Genomic DNA, 15,184 nt, shown 5'->3' with positions numbered 1-15,184 from the left:
TCTTGGTCTAGGTAGACACTTTCACTGGATGGGTAGAGGCCTTTCCCACAGGGTCTGAGAAGGCCCCACGGTCATTTTTTCCCCTCTGTCAGACATAATTCCTTGGTTTGGCCTTCCCACCTCTATACAGTCTGATAACAGACTGGCCTTTATTAGTCAAATCACCCAAGCAGTTTTTCAGGCTCTTGGTATTCAGTGGAATCTTCATACCCCTTACCGTCCTCAATCTTCAGGAAAGGTAGAATGAACTAATGGTCTTTTAAAAACACTCTTCACCAAGCTCAGCCTCATACTTAGAAAGGAGGACTCTGACAAGGATAGAGCCCAAAAACTCACTAAACAAGCAAGTAATTATGCTGAATCCCCTTGGGCACTCTGTAATTGGATGTCCTGAGTCCTCCCAATTCTTAGTCCTTTAATACCTGTTTTTCTCCTTCTCTTATTTGGACCTTGTGTCTTCCATTTAGTTTCTCGATTCATCCAAAACCATATCCAGGCCATCACCAATCATTCTATATGACAAATGATTCTTCTAACAACCCCACAATATCACCCCTTACCACAAAATCTTCCTTCAGCTTAATCTCTCCCACTCTAGGTTCCTACATCACCCCTAATCCCGCTCGAAGCAGCCCTGAGAAATGTCGCCCATTATCTCTCCATACCACTCCAAAAAATTTTTGCTGCCCCAACACTTCAATACCATTTTATGTTATTTTTCTTATTAATATAAAAAGGCAGGTATGTCAGGCCTCTGAGCCCAAGCTAAGCCATCATATCCCCTGTGACCTGCACGTATACATCCAGATGGCCTGAAGTAACTGAAGATCCACAAAAGAAGTGAAAATAGCCTTAACTGATGACATTTCCCCATTGTGATTTATTTCTGCCTCACCCTAACTGATCAATGTACTTTGTAATCTCCCCCAACCTTAAGAAGTTTCTTTATAGTTTTCCCCACCTTAAGAAGGTTCTTTGTAATTCTCCCCACCCTTGAGAATGTACATCGTGAGATCCACCCCTTGGCCATAAAACGTTGCTCCTAACTCCACCACCTATCCCAAAACCTATAAGAACTAATGATAATCCCACCATCGTTTGCTGACTCCTTTTTTGGACTCAGCCCACCTTTACCCGGGTGAAATAAACAGCCTTGTTGCTCACACAAAGCCTGTTCATGGACTGTCTTCACATAGACACGTGAGACACAATGGATATATAAAACAATCCAAAAACAACAAAATGACAGGAGTAAGTTCATCTATCAGTAACAACCTTAAATGTAAATGGTTTAAATTCACCAATTTAAAGGTATAGACTGGCTGAATGGAATATAAAACAAGACCTAACTATATGCTGCTTACAAGAAATTCACTTCCTCTGTAAAACACATAGAATGAGAGTGAAGGGATTAAAAAAAAAGATATCCCACCCAAACAGAAACCAAAAACATGCAGGAGTAGCTATACTTAAATCAGACAAAACAGACTTTAAATCAAAAACATAAAGACACAAAGAAGATTATATTATGATAGATCAATTGAGCAAGACAGTATAATGACTATATTTGTGCACCTAATACAGAAATGTCAAGCAAATATTGTTAGGGCTACAGAGAGAGATAGACCCCAATACAATAATAGGTAGAGACTTCAATACCCCAGTTTCAACATTGGACAGATAATCTAGATAGGAAATTAACAAAGAAACATAGGACTTAATCTACACTGCAGATCATGTGGACTCAACAGATGTTTACAGAACATTTCCTCCAACGCACTTTCTTCTTATCAACACATGGAGAATTCTCCAAGCTAGACCATCTGTTATGTCAGCATTATCCTGATATGATTTGAGCATATAATTTATTAGCTCCAATGGTGCTTAAGGTATCAGTAGCCAATATGGGTTATTGTGTGGAGCCTTTGGCAGGCCCTTATAGATAACTCACAGTATAAACCCTAAAGATTTTGGAGCAAGGCCCTGTTATCGTCTATGAATAACTAGTCACCTTTTGGGAAACAACTTTTGGCCTGCCACTGGGCCTTAGTAGACACTGAACACTTAACCATGGGCCACCAAGTTGGCATGAGTATATAGTAAAGTATATAGTAAAGTTGGGTGTGCACGGAAGGACTCCATCATCAGCTGGAAGTGGTATATATGAGACTGGACCTAACTAGGCCCTAAAGGCACAAGTTACATGAAAAAGTAGCCCAACTGCCCATGATCCCTACTCCTGCTACACTGCCTTATCTCTCCCAATCTGAACTCACGACCTCATAGGGGAGTTTCCTACAATGAATTGACAGAGGAAGAGAAAATTCAGAGCTAGTTTACAGATAGTCCTGCACAATATGCAGGCACTACCCAAAGTGGACAGCTTCATCACTATAGCACCAATCTGGGACATTTCTGAAGGACAGTAGTCAAGGAAAATCCTCCCAATGGGCAGAACTTTAAGCAGTGTACCTGGTTGTTCATTCTGTTTGAAAGGAGATATGGCAAGATACAATTATATACCAATTCATGGACTGTGGCCAATGGTTTGGCTGAATGGTCAGGGACCTTGAAGAAACATGATTAGAAAATTGGTAACAAGAAAGTCTGGGGAAGAAGTATGTGGATAGACCTCTTGGAATGAGTGAAAAACATGAAGAAAACATGAAGACATTTAGTCCCATATGAATGCTTACCAAAGGGTGATTTCAGCAGAGGAAGATTTTATTAAAATAATCATCAAATTGATAAAATGACCCATTCTGTGGATAGCAGTCAGCCTCTTCCCCCAGCCACCCCTGACATCATCCAATATGCTCATAAACAAAGTGGCCATGCTGGCAGAGGTGAAGATTATACATGGGCCCAGCAACATGGTCTTCCATTCACTAAGGCCAATCTGGCTATGGCCACCACTGAGTACCCAATCTACTAGCAGCAGAGGCTAACACCAAGTCCCTGATATGGCACCATTCCCCAGGGTTATCAGCAAGCTACCTACGGCAGATTGATTTCATTGGACCACTTCAAACATGAAAGAGGGAGTGTTTTGTTCTTATCAAAATAGACACTTACTCTGAATATGGATTTGCCTTCCCTGCATACAATGCTTTTGCCAAAACTACCATCCTTGGGCTTACATAAAACTTTACCTATTGTTACAGTTTTCCATACAGGCTTACTTCACAGGAACTCACTCCAAGGAACTCACTTCACAGCAAATAAAGTGAGGCAATGAGCCCATGTTCATGGAATTCACTGGTCTTACCACGTTCCCTGCCATCCTGAAGGAGCTGAATTGATAGAAAAGTGGAATGGCCTTCTGAAGATTCAGTTATAGCACCAGTTACATGACAATACCACCTTGTAGGACTGGGGCAAGATTCTCCAGGAGGCTCTACATGCTCTGAATCAGCATCCAATATATGATGCTATTTCTCCCATAGCCAAGATTCATGGGTCCAGGAATCAAGGGGTAGAAACGGGAGTGGTACCACTTGCTATTACTCCTAGTGACCCACTAGTAACATTTTTGCTTCCCATCCTCAAGGCTTTATGCTGGTCTAAAGGTCTTAGTTCCAAAAGAAGAAATGCTTCCACTTGGAGATACCACAATGACTCCATTGAACTGGAAGTTAAGAATGCCACCTGGCCACTTTGGGCTCCTCATTCCTCTAAATCAACAGGCCAAGAAGGGAGTTTTGGTATTGGGGGGGTGATTGATCCTTACTACCAAGGGGAAATTGGACTACTACTCTACAATGGAGGTAAGAAAGAATATGGAATACAAGAAATCCCTTAGAGCATCTCTTAGTATTGCCACATCCTATGATTAAAGTCAATGGAAAATTACAACAACCCAATCCAGGCAGGGCTACTAATAACTCAGATTTGTAAGGAATAAAGGTCTGGGTCAGCCTCCACCTCCCCAGATAAAAAACCACAACCAGCTGAGCTCACTGATGATGGTAAAAGGAAAACAGCATGGGTAGGAAAAGGAGGTAATTATCAAAACCAGTTATGACCACATGACCAGTTACAGAAATGAGGATTATAATTCTTGTGAGTATTTCCTCCTTATTTTGTAATGAATGTATGTGTGTCAAATATATTTGTTTTCTTCCCTCTCTTATCTCTTTAACATGTAACATAAGACGTATTGATTTTACATTATAATATTTAAGTATGGTTAACTTTACATCATAGTACTTAAGTTATAGGATATCAAAGAGAAGGATAAAAGAACTTTATTTCTTTTTCTGGAGAAGGAATTAGTGCATATCAGTTGTATGCAGGACAGTTGTATCCTGTTAGATGGATTTATGACCTTGTTATTGTCTTTAATTGGGAGATTAAGTGTAGTTTAAGGAGAAGTGTATGGATTCCAGGTGGATAAGGTAAGGACGTGTGCTGGTTAATTTTATGAGTCAATTCGTCTGGGTTATGGAGCCTAGATAGTTAGTCAAACATTATTCCGAATGTTTCTGTGAGGGTGTTTTGGGATAAGATTTACATTAAAAATCAGTGGACTCTGGGTAAAGTAGATTGCCCTCACTAGTGGGGGTGGGCCTCATCCAATCAGTTGAAGACCTGATTAGAATAAAAGGCTTACCTGCCCCAAGCAAGAAGGAATCATTTAGCAGATGGCCTTTGGACTTCATCTGCCACATTGGCTCTTCCTGGTTCTACAGCAGGCTGCCTTTGGACCTAAACAGCAATTCTTTCCTGAGTCTCCAGCCTACCAGCCTCCCCCATCAGATTTTGGTCTCACCAAGTCTCCACAATCATGTAGGCCAATTCCTCAAATAAATATCTTACACACACACACACACACACACACACACACACACACACACACACCATTCATTCTGTTTCTCTAGAGAACCCTGGCTAACACACATGGGAAATGTGCTAAAGTGCTCAGTGCCTTACATCTGAGCAAGACAGAAATGGTGAGGAGTTGAAGGAACCAGGCATGTGGCTCTCTGAGGAAAGAGTGTTGCAGGCAGAGGGAGCAGCAAGTTCAAAGGCCAGGGCCTGTTGGGGAAGGAGCAAGGAAGGCAGTGCAGCTGGAGTGGAGAGTGGCCGAGTGCAGCTCAAAGAACTGCCCATGAGCAAGGTAGAGCCTGTGGGACTTGCTGGGACTTGGGCCTCAGGGTGTCTGCATCTCTTCAGACCTTAATCTCATCAGATCTTCAAGATCTTACCAATCTGATAGGGGTAAAACAGTATTTCACAAATGTTTTCAGCTGTCAGAATTTACATTTTACATTTTTTCATGTGCTTGTTGGCTATTTGGGCTGGCCCTTCTGTGAATTTTTAGTTAATATTATTTTCCCACTTGTCCCTATGGGTATTTGTATAATTTATTGATTTGTAGAAATGATGTATATGTTCTGGTTACTAAACCTTTGTTGATTCTACACATTTCATAGATCTTTTCACAGTCTGTGGCCTATTTTTAGGTTTCTAAATATGTCTTTTGTCATACACACAAAAACACTAAATTTTAATCTACTCTTATCAACCCTTTGTTTCATAATTTAAGCATTGTTGCTGGGAACAGGCCCCAAGCCTAGCCATAAATAGGCCATGAGAAACTGGCCATAAACAAGATCTCTGCAGCACTGTGACATGCTAATGATGGCTATGACACACATGCTGGAGATTGCTGGTTTACCAGAATGAGGGCAAGGAACACCTGGCCCACCCAGGGCAGAAAATCAAGGCATTCTTAAACCACAAACAATGGCATGAGTGATCTGTGCCTTAAGGACATGTTCCTGCTGCACATAACAAGCCAGAACCTGTCCCTTTGTTCTCCGTAAAGAATACTTTTAGTTAATCTATAAACTGCAGAAACGACGGGCTTACTGTCAATAAATAGGTGGGTGAAACACTGTTTGAGACTCTCAGCTGTGAAGGCCGCCAGCCCCCTGATCCCACTCTGCACTCTATTTCTGTGTCTGTGTCTTCATTCCTCTCGCACCACTGGGTTGGGGTCTCCACGACCGAGCTGGTCTCAGCGCATTGTGCATTTTTTTCTTTAAAAATTCTGTTTTTACTAAACCAGGAAGAAGTTGAATCCCTGAATAGACCAATAGCAGGCTCTGAAATTGAGGCAATAATTAATAGCCTACCAACCAAAAAAAGTCCAGGACCAGATGGATTCACAGCTGATTTCTACCAGAGGTACAAGGAGGAGCTGGTACCATTCCTTCTGAAACTATTCCAATCAATAGAAAAAGAGGGAATCCTCCCTAACTCATTTTACGAGGCCAACATCATCCTGATACCAAAGCCTGGCAGAGACACAACAAAAAAAGAGAATTTTAGACCAATATCCCTGATGAACATCGATGCAAAAATCCTCAATAAAATACTGGCAAACTGGATTCAGCAGCACATCAAAAAGCTTATCCACCATGATCAAGTGGGCTTCATCCCTGGGATGCAAGGCTGGTTCAACATTCACAAATCAATAAACATAATGCAGCATATAAACAGAACCAAAGACAAGAACCACATGATTATCTCAATAGATGCAGAAAAGGCTTTTGACAAAATTCAACAGCCCTTCATGCTAAAAACGCTCAATAAATTCGGTATTGATGGAACGTACCTCAAAATAATAAGAGCTATTTATGACAAACCCACAGCCAATATCATACTGAATGGGCAAAAACTGGAAAAATTCCCTTTGAAAACTGGCACAAGACAGGGATGCCCTCTCTCACCACTCCTATTCAACATAGTGTTGGAAGTTCTGGCTAGGGCAATCAGGCAAGAGAAAGAAATCAAGGGTATTCAGTTAGGAAAAGAAGAAGTCAAATTGTCCCTCTTTGCAGATGACATGATTGTATATTTAGAAAACCCCATTGTCTCAGCCCAAAATCTCCTTAAGCTGATAAGCAACTTCAGCAAAGTCTCAGGATACAAAATTAATGTGCAAAAATCACAAGCATTCTTATACACCAGTAACAGACAAACAGAGAGCCAAATCATGAATGAACTTCCATTCACAATTGTTTCAAAGACAATAAAATACCTAGGAATCCAACTTACAAGGGATGTAAAGGACCTCTTAAAGGAGAACTACAAACCACTACTCAGTGAAATAAAAGAAGACGCAAACAAATGGAAGAACATACCATGCTCATGGATAGGAAGAATAAATATCGTGAAAATGGCCATACTGCCCAAGGTGATTTATAGATTCAATGCCATCCCCATCAAGCTACCAATGAGTTTCTTCACAGAATTGGAAAGAACTGCTTTAAAGTTCATATGGAACCAAAAAAGACCCCGCATCTCCAAGACAATCCTAAGTCAAAAGAACAAAGCTGGAGGCATCACACTACCTGACTTCAAACTATACTACAAGGCTACAGTAACCAAAACAGCATGGTACTGGTACCAAAACAGAGATATAGACCAATGGAACAGAACAGAGTCCTCAGAAATAATACCACACATCTACAGCCATCTGATCTTTGACAAACCTGAGAGAAACAAGAAATGGGAAAAGGATTCCCTATTTAATAAATGGTGCTGGGAAAATTGGCTAGCCATAAGTAGAAAGCTGAAACTGGATCCTTTACTTACTCCTTATACGAAAATTAATTCAAGATGGATTAGAGACTTAAATGTTAGACCTAATACCATAAAAACCCTAGAGGAAAACCTAGGTAGTACCATTCAGGACATAGGCATGGGCAAAGACTTCATGTCTAAAACACCAAAAGCAACGGCAGCAAAAACCAAAATTGACAAATGGGATCTAATTAAACTAAAAAGCTTCTGCACAGCAAAAGAAACTACCATCAGAGTGAACAGGCAACCTACAGAATGGGAGAAAATTTTTGCAATCTACTCATCTAACAAAGGGCTAATATCCAGAACCTACAAAGAACTCAAACAAATTTACAAGAAAAAAACAAACAACCCCATCAAAAAGTGGGCAAAGGATATGAACAGACATTTCTCAAAAGAAGACATTCATACAGCCAACAGACACATGAAAAAATGCTCATCATCACTGGCCATCAGAGAAATGCAAATCAAAACCACAATGAGATACCATCTCACACCAGTTAGAATGGCAATCATTAAAAAGTCAGGAAACAACAGGTGCTGGAGAGGATGTGGAGAAATAGGAACACTTTTACACTGTTGGTGGGATTGTAAACTAGTTCAACCATTATGGAAAACAGTATGGCGATTCCTCAAGGATCTAGAACTAGATGTACCATATGACCCAGCCATCCCATTACTGGGGATATACCCAAAGGATTATAAATCATGCTGCTATAAAGACACATGCACACGTATGTTTATTGTGGCACTATTCACAATAGCAAAGACTTGGAATCAACCCAAATGTCCATCAGTGACAGACTGGATTAAGAAAATGTGGCACATATACACCATGGAATACTATGCAGCCATAAAAAAGGATGAGTTTGTGTCCTTTGTAGGGACATGGATGCAGCTAGAAACCATCATTCTTAGCAAACTATCACAAGAACAGAAAACCAAACACTGCATGTTCTCACTCATAGGTGGGAACTGAACAATGAGATCACTTGGACTCGGGAAGGGGGACATCACACACTGGGGCCTATTATGGGGAGGGGGGAGGGGGGAGGGATTGCATTGGGAGTTATACCTGATGTAAATGACGAGTAGTTGGGTGCTGACGAGTTGATGGGTGCAGCACAGCAACATGGCACAAGTATACATATGTAACAAACCTGCACGTTATGCACATGTACCCTAGAACTTAAAGTATAATAATAATAAATAAATAAATAAATAAATAATAAAAAAATAAATAAAAATTCTGTTTTTATCATGATATCAAAGAGATATTCTTTACTTTCTTCTAAATATTTCTTACTCAATTTAGAACTTTAATCTCTCTGGAATTTGTTTTTGTGTATAGTATGAGGTAGGCAACTAATTTTATCCTTTTTCCATCTTGAACAAAATGACACTGTTGATTGGCCAAACAAACTAACCCCCTTCTCTTTTACACATCACCCACTATAAATGTTGGGGAGGGGGATCTGAGTACTCTCTGTTGTAGACAGAATGGTCACCAAGGTGTCCATGTGCTAATTCCCAGAATCTGTGGCTGTGTTACTTTACATGGAAAAAGGGACTTTGCCAATGTTATTAAGAATTTCGAGACAGATAATCTTGGATCATCCAGGTGGGCTCAGTGGTCTGTAGGAGGGTCCTTATAACAGGGATACAGGAAAGTCAGAGTGAGAAGGAGATGTGAGGACAGAGGCAGAGGTCACAGAGACAGAGGGACTTAAAGATGCCACATTGCTAGCTTTAAAGATGGAGGAAGGAGCAGGCACCAGGAGTCAAGGGGATGCAGGTGGCTTCTAGAAGGTGGAAAAGGCGAGGAAATGGAGTATTCCATAGAACCTGCAGAAGGACCACATTCCTGCCCAGAAAACCTTGATTTCAGGACTTTTGACCTCCAGAACTGTAAAATAAATTGGTGGGCTTTTAGCCACTAAGTTTGTGGCAATTTGTTACAGCAGCAGTAGGAAACTAATACACTCTCTCTCCCAGCTTCCCTTCTAACTAGGGTTGTCTATGTGACCCAGCTCTACCAGATGATAGTTACATGAAAGTCTGCTTGGAAATTCTGGAAATATTAGTACTATTTCCTTGGTGATAGAGACAGACTCAAGTAGACAGCTCCTGTTGTCATCTCCTCCCCCTTCTTCTTGCATGGGATTGAAGTGTGATATCTGGGATTGTGGCAGATAGTATGGGGCAATAAGGTCACAAATATTAAAACAAAAAGTCAACATTGCACCACCAAACACAAAGATAAAAGGCACCTGGATTTCTGCTGCTATCATTGAGCTCCCAGAACATCCCAGAGACCAACCCTTTGTTAAATGAGCACTTAATATTCTAATGATTTAAGAGCTTGTTAATCAAAGTGCAATTCACAGAGTAGCAACATCGCCAAGAACTGGGATCTCATTAGAACTGCAGAATCAGACCCCGCCCCAGATGTACTGAATCAGAATCTATAATTTAACAAGACCTAGGTTATTCTCATGAGCATTTATGTTTAACAAGCTCTGGTTAAGCCACCTTTAGTTAAAACTGAGCATTCCTAAATGATCCCACATGAAGAGCCAAGCTTCCCAGCAGCATTTACTGAATAGTCCATGCTTTCTCCAATAATTCTATCAGATGCCAAGTGCCCGTAGGTCCACAGTTCTATCCCTAGGTTCTCTGTTTCGTCCACTGGACTCTTAGTGTATTCCTGAACCAGAATGCCTTCATTACCAAATGCCAATATTACTTAATTAGTATAACTTTAGTATAACTTTAAAATAAGTCTTAGTTAACTGATTGAGCAACTCCCAACACCTTGCTATTATTCGAAACTGTCTTGGCTCCTCTCAGCTTTTTAATCTGATATAGGACTTTTAAAATCAGCTGTCAATTTCTTTAAGTCCTGTTGAAATGCTGAATGCCATTGCATTGCATTTATAGCTTTGTTGTTGTCTTTCCCTCTATTCTTTGTTGTCTTTCCCTCCATTCTTTTTTGTTGACCAGTTTTAAATATGTTCTAATTTCAATTATGATTTCTTTTTGACCCAAAGGTAAAAGAAGTGACTACTAAATTTCAAAATGTATTGAGACATAGGCTACCTTTTTACTTATTTCAAATGCTGCAATGTGACCAGAGAACAATGTCTGTATAAACTCTTTGTCATTGGTTGAGATTTACTTTTTGGCTCAGTAAAACTTTTGTAGGTGTTCCTGTAGGCTCTTAAAGAATGTGCAGCCTGTTACTGTGGTACCTTCCACAATCAAGGCCCCATCCCTCCGCTGCCACCTTAGCTACAGCTTCTCAGATGGTCCAGCACACCCTTGCCTGCACCCCATCCTCCTGTCTGCCTGGAACGTTCCTACCCATTCTCCATCGCTTAGTCCAAGGACTCTGAGGCTCCATGTCAAGCCTTCCCTGACTTTTCCAGATTGAACTTGTCATCAGCTCTTCTTTGGACTTCTGCAGTAATATTAACACTGCTCCCCTGTTTCCACCCTTCTCCTGCTGTCTAATGTCCATGAATAGCCACAGTTCTCCTCTCCTGTTAAAACAAGAGACAGGTGATGTCACGCTTCATTCCAAAACCCTCCAATGGCTCTTCACTCATTCAAAGTAAAAGACAAAGCCTTTATAGTGGTCACGAGACCCTGTCTTGCGCCCAGCTGCCCTCTGACCTCATTTCCCACTCCCTTCCCCTCACTTTGTCTGCCGCAGTCATGTCAGCCGGCGCTATTCTTCAAACATGCTTGCTGTTCATCTGAACTGGGGCATTCTCCCTTGCAGACACGTGCACTTCCCTTAGGTCTCTACCACACTGTCCCCTTGGTACAGGAGACCATCTCCATCCTCCATCTGCTATTAAAGAGCTGTCCATGCCTCTGTGCCCCACTGACACCCCCGCCCCATACCCATCACCCACCACTGCCACCCTAAGAGCTGTCCACCCCTCTGTGCCCCACTGGTACCCCCTCCACATACCCAGCACCCACCACTGCCACCCTAAGAGCTGTCCGTGCCTCTGTGCCCCACTGACACCCCCGCCCCATACCCATCACTCACCACTGCCACTCTAAGAGCCGTCCACCCCTCTGTGCCCCACTGGTACCCTCCCCATACCCAGCACCCACTACTGCCACCATAAGAGTCGTGACTCCTCTGTGCCGCAGCTGCACCCCCGCCCCATACCCAGCACCCACTACTGCCACCCTTCACATCTGCATTTACTTGCTTAATGCTTTTTAGTCTCCCACCACTAGAGGTGAGTTCCGTGAGAATAAGGACTTGCTCTGTTTTTCTCACCACCATATCTACAACATAGAGAAAGTATCTGATAAATACTTGTTTCCGGGTTGATGGTTATTGACTTGAAAAACAAGCAAAATGCAGCAGATACGCCAAAGACAGTGAAGAGTGGGAAAGTCCTTTAGCCCTTTTTCTGTGCAGTGATTTGGTGGTTCATACCTTTTCAAAAAATGGGGTCTGTGGCACTCAGGGAAGAGGCCGCACTGCAGGGAATGACCCAGGGAGGTAGTAAAGGCAGTGGCACAGCTCACTTTCAAAAAGGGCGAGGCGAAGCCCATGAGGGCCTTGACAGAGGCCTCTCTCTGGAATCATCTGGATGGCTGCACGGCACGAGGCAGAGCCCACCACAGCCTCAAACACCTCAGAACCGCAGAACCATCCACCAGGGGAAAAATACTTCTGGTGGGTTCAAACCTAATCAGCACCAGGGTCTTCTAAGATCATCTTTCACCCAGATACACCCTATGGAGAGAAGCTTTCACGCTAATGCCCTATCTGTATCTCCTGTCTGTCCTCAATTTTCTAAATAACATTGATTCTATCTGATATTATTTATTATTTTATAATTATTTATTAATTTTATTTTTAAATTTCTAAATTTTCTCTGTACTACCCCTGGTACAAAGCTCCATAATGGCATATGCCAAAACTCCAAACATGCCTGTTTTGTTCTGTGTCCCCAGGCCCTAACATTGTGCCTGGCATGTAGTATATGCTCAATACGTGGTGTTAAATGAATGGTCGATCACAGGAGAGACAGAAATGTGAAGAAAAGAAGAAAAACAGTTTTTAGAACTGAGAGGAAGGCCGAGCACAGTGGCTCACTCCTGTAATCCCAACACTTTCGGAGGCCAAGGCGGGCAGATCCCTTGAGATCAGGAATTTGAGACCAGCCTAGTCAACATGATGAAACCCCATATTTATTAAAAGTACAAAAATTAGCCGGGCATGGTGGTGGGTGCCCGTAGTTCCAGCTACTTGGGAGGCTGAAGCAGGAGAATTGCTTGAAATCTGGAAGGCAGAGGTTGCAGTGAGCTGAGATCACACCACTGCACTCCACCCTGGGCGACAGAGCGAGACTCCGTCTCAAAGCAAAAAAAAAAAAAAAGAACTGAGAAGCAGACAAAAGAGATGTCACTTTGAATAGTAAAAGGGAAGTGACTTAAATTGTGTGTGTGTGTGTGTATATATATATGCAAGTGAAGTGAGATGTCTCTGCAAATTAATGTAAGAAAAAAAGACACTAGTGAGTAAACAGCAAGCTGAAGGAAGCAGAGGCCTCCCACAGACCTGAAGAAGAAAGAAATTTCTTTCCCAATTAGGCGGCACAGCCTTGCATGGTTCCCCAGCAGAGTATGACCAAACCGATGAATCTTTGCTGGACTCCTGCCTGCAGCTCCACATGATGTCAAGACCTACACACACACGCACACACACAAGCACGCACACATGCACACTCCTACCACACATACAGCTTCCCAGCTGGTAGCCCTTCAGCCCAGCATGTAGAAAGTGCACTTAAGGACAAAAAGGAACCCAAACTCACCCTCCCTCGCGCTCTGCCAGCCCACGTTTCCCTCTGCTCAATCTCCCAGGCCACTCTGGAGGCCCCAGCAGAGCAACTGAGAGAAAAAGAGAGCGTTCTTCCTGTAATTCACTGAAGACTGTAAAGGCAGCCTCCGCCTCCTTCTCAGGAAACAGCCCAAGGCAAATGTGGACTCAGGCATCTGAGCACAGCGTCCAGCCATGCGAGGATTCATCCCACATCTAGTCACAGTTCCCACTTATAGAGCAGGGTGGTCGGAGATGGCTCCAGAGCCCAGCGTGGGGGAGACCTTAGGCCCAGCCCAGCAGGGCAACCATCAAGAGGAAGGGAAGGGGTTAACTGCTGAGGGCCAGGTTGGCTGAAATGTAGATGAAATGAGAAATACTGTTTTTGGTAAGGTATTGACCCCTCCAATGCCCAGTTCACAGAATCCTAACTGTGCAAGGGGCAGGAAATACCAGAAAAGCAGACATGGAAAAATCAGCATCCCCCCACCCCCTGCTTTAGGAGCGCCGCTGGCTTCCTCCTGGGGGCTGCTCTGCGGCACCATCTAGCTTCATGGGACTTCTGACAGGCTCCTTCCGCCCGCTTCTTCCTCCCTTCTGCCAGCCTCAGCCCTCCTCCTCTTCAGGGCTCACGCCCACTCCCCCACGCAACTTCTCTCAGGACAGCCACTCTCACCGATGTCTGGGAATGTGCCTCTGTCCCCATCCTGCGGAATCTGCTCCCCACCAGGCTGGGGAGACACGCTGTGGACCAGGAGGAAAGCTTTCCAGGGTCCCTGCGATCCAACCCCACAAGCAGCCTCTTCTCCCATGGCTGAACAGGCGACCTTCCCGGTGCCAAGCCCATCCTCCCCCACAGCTATGCACCAGCACACACATCTACACACGTGTGCACACGTCACACATGCACTGCAGTCCTGTCCCATGGCGTCCCAGTCTCCAGGCTCTGCAATCCACCTGGCTCCATCCCTCCATCTCTCACCTGGGTGGAAGCAGCTGCTGGTCCCCTAGGGCACAGGATGTGAGGAGGGCGAGGAGGGTGAGGGGAGAACACTGGAGAGCAACCCTCTTCCCAGGCCTGGTCCTCCTGGCAGGAGGGTTTCGGGTGTTTCTGCAAAGGAAGAGATTTCTAGAAACAGCCTTCACAATCACAGAGGCATGCAGTTGGAGAGGAAGTTCCGTGTGCAGGCCACAGGCTCAGCACGTCAAGAGCCATCAGGGCTCAGGGAGGAGCCAGCATTGGGGACACACGTGCCTTCCCTGGGTGCTGAGTGCCTTGTGGAGTCACAACACAGCAGAAACTGAGGAGCCTGGCCTCTCCCGCAGCTGTAGACTGAGAGGAGGGAGGAGAAATGACAGCAGAGACTTGGCCAGGGGCTGGGGCACCGGGGCGGGTGCCAGGCTGAGCTTCAGAAGGGCTGCAAGAACAGGGGCTTGGATAGGGCAGGAGAAGGACGTCAAGCCGGTTCCTGTTCCTGAGAGGACAGAGATTGGGGCTCCGCTACAGGCTCCGAGCAAAGCCAGCTCCTGGCCTCTGTGTGCTCTGAAGTGGCCTTTAGGACTTCCTCTAACAAGTCCTTCCTCGCTTCCCTTGCCTTCCCTAAAACCCACAACCCAGGGAACTCCGAGCCTGACAGACCAGCGCTGCTTCTCAGGGAATGAATGCTTTTCCCCAGCTTGCAAAACATGTGAAATGCCATGCTTCGATGCTTTCAAATATTTCACAAAATGAAACCC

General features: G+C 43.8%; 1 protein-coding gene across 5 annotated transcripts in view; it reads right to left on the bottom strand.

The window, feature by feature from the left end:
- The window catches only part of GIMAP8 (GTPase, IMAP family member 8), a 35,615-nt gene extending 20,984 nt beyond the window's left edge, over positions 1–14,631 (bottom strand). Inside the window, exons 1-2 of one of the 5 annotated variants that reach the window (XM_045388130.3) lie at positions 14,430–14,631; positions 13,443–13,518 (exon numbers count right to left, since the gene is read on the bottom strand). Coding sequence is in view for 1 of the 5 variants with exons in the window: in XM_074036346.1 (XP_073892447.1) it covers positions 10,957–10,967 (11 nt within the window). In the remaining 4 variants the exon portion in view is untranslated. Of the gene's footprint in view, positions 1–4,612; positions 4,710–10,956; positions 11,136–13,442; positions 13,521–14,123; positions 14,281–14,429 lie in introns of those variants that run through there. The other 4 variants (XM_074036346.1, XM_005551143.5, XM_005551141.5 and 1 more) reach the window with 4 other exon arrangements.
- Between the last annotated feature and the right edge of the window lie 553 nt (positions 14,632–15,184).

The sequence above is a fragment of the Macaca fascicularis genome, chromosome 3 (assembly GCF_037993035.2).
Source record: "Macaca fascicularis isolate 582-1 chromosome 3, T2T-MFA8v1.1".
In the NCBI taxonomy this organism is placed as follows: domain Eukaryota; kingdom Metazoa; phylum Chordata; class Mammalia; order Primates; family Cercopithecidae; genus Macaca; species Macaca fascicularis.
This window is presented reverse-complemented; position numbering and strand designations above follow the sequence as displayed.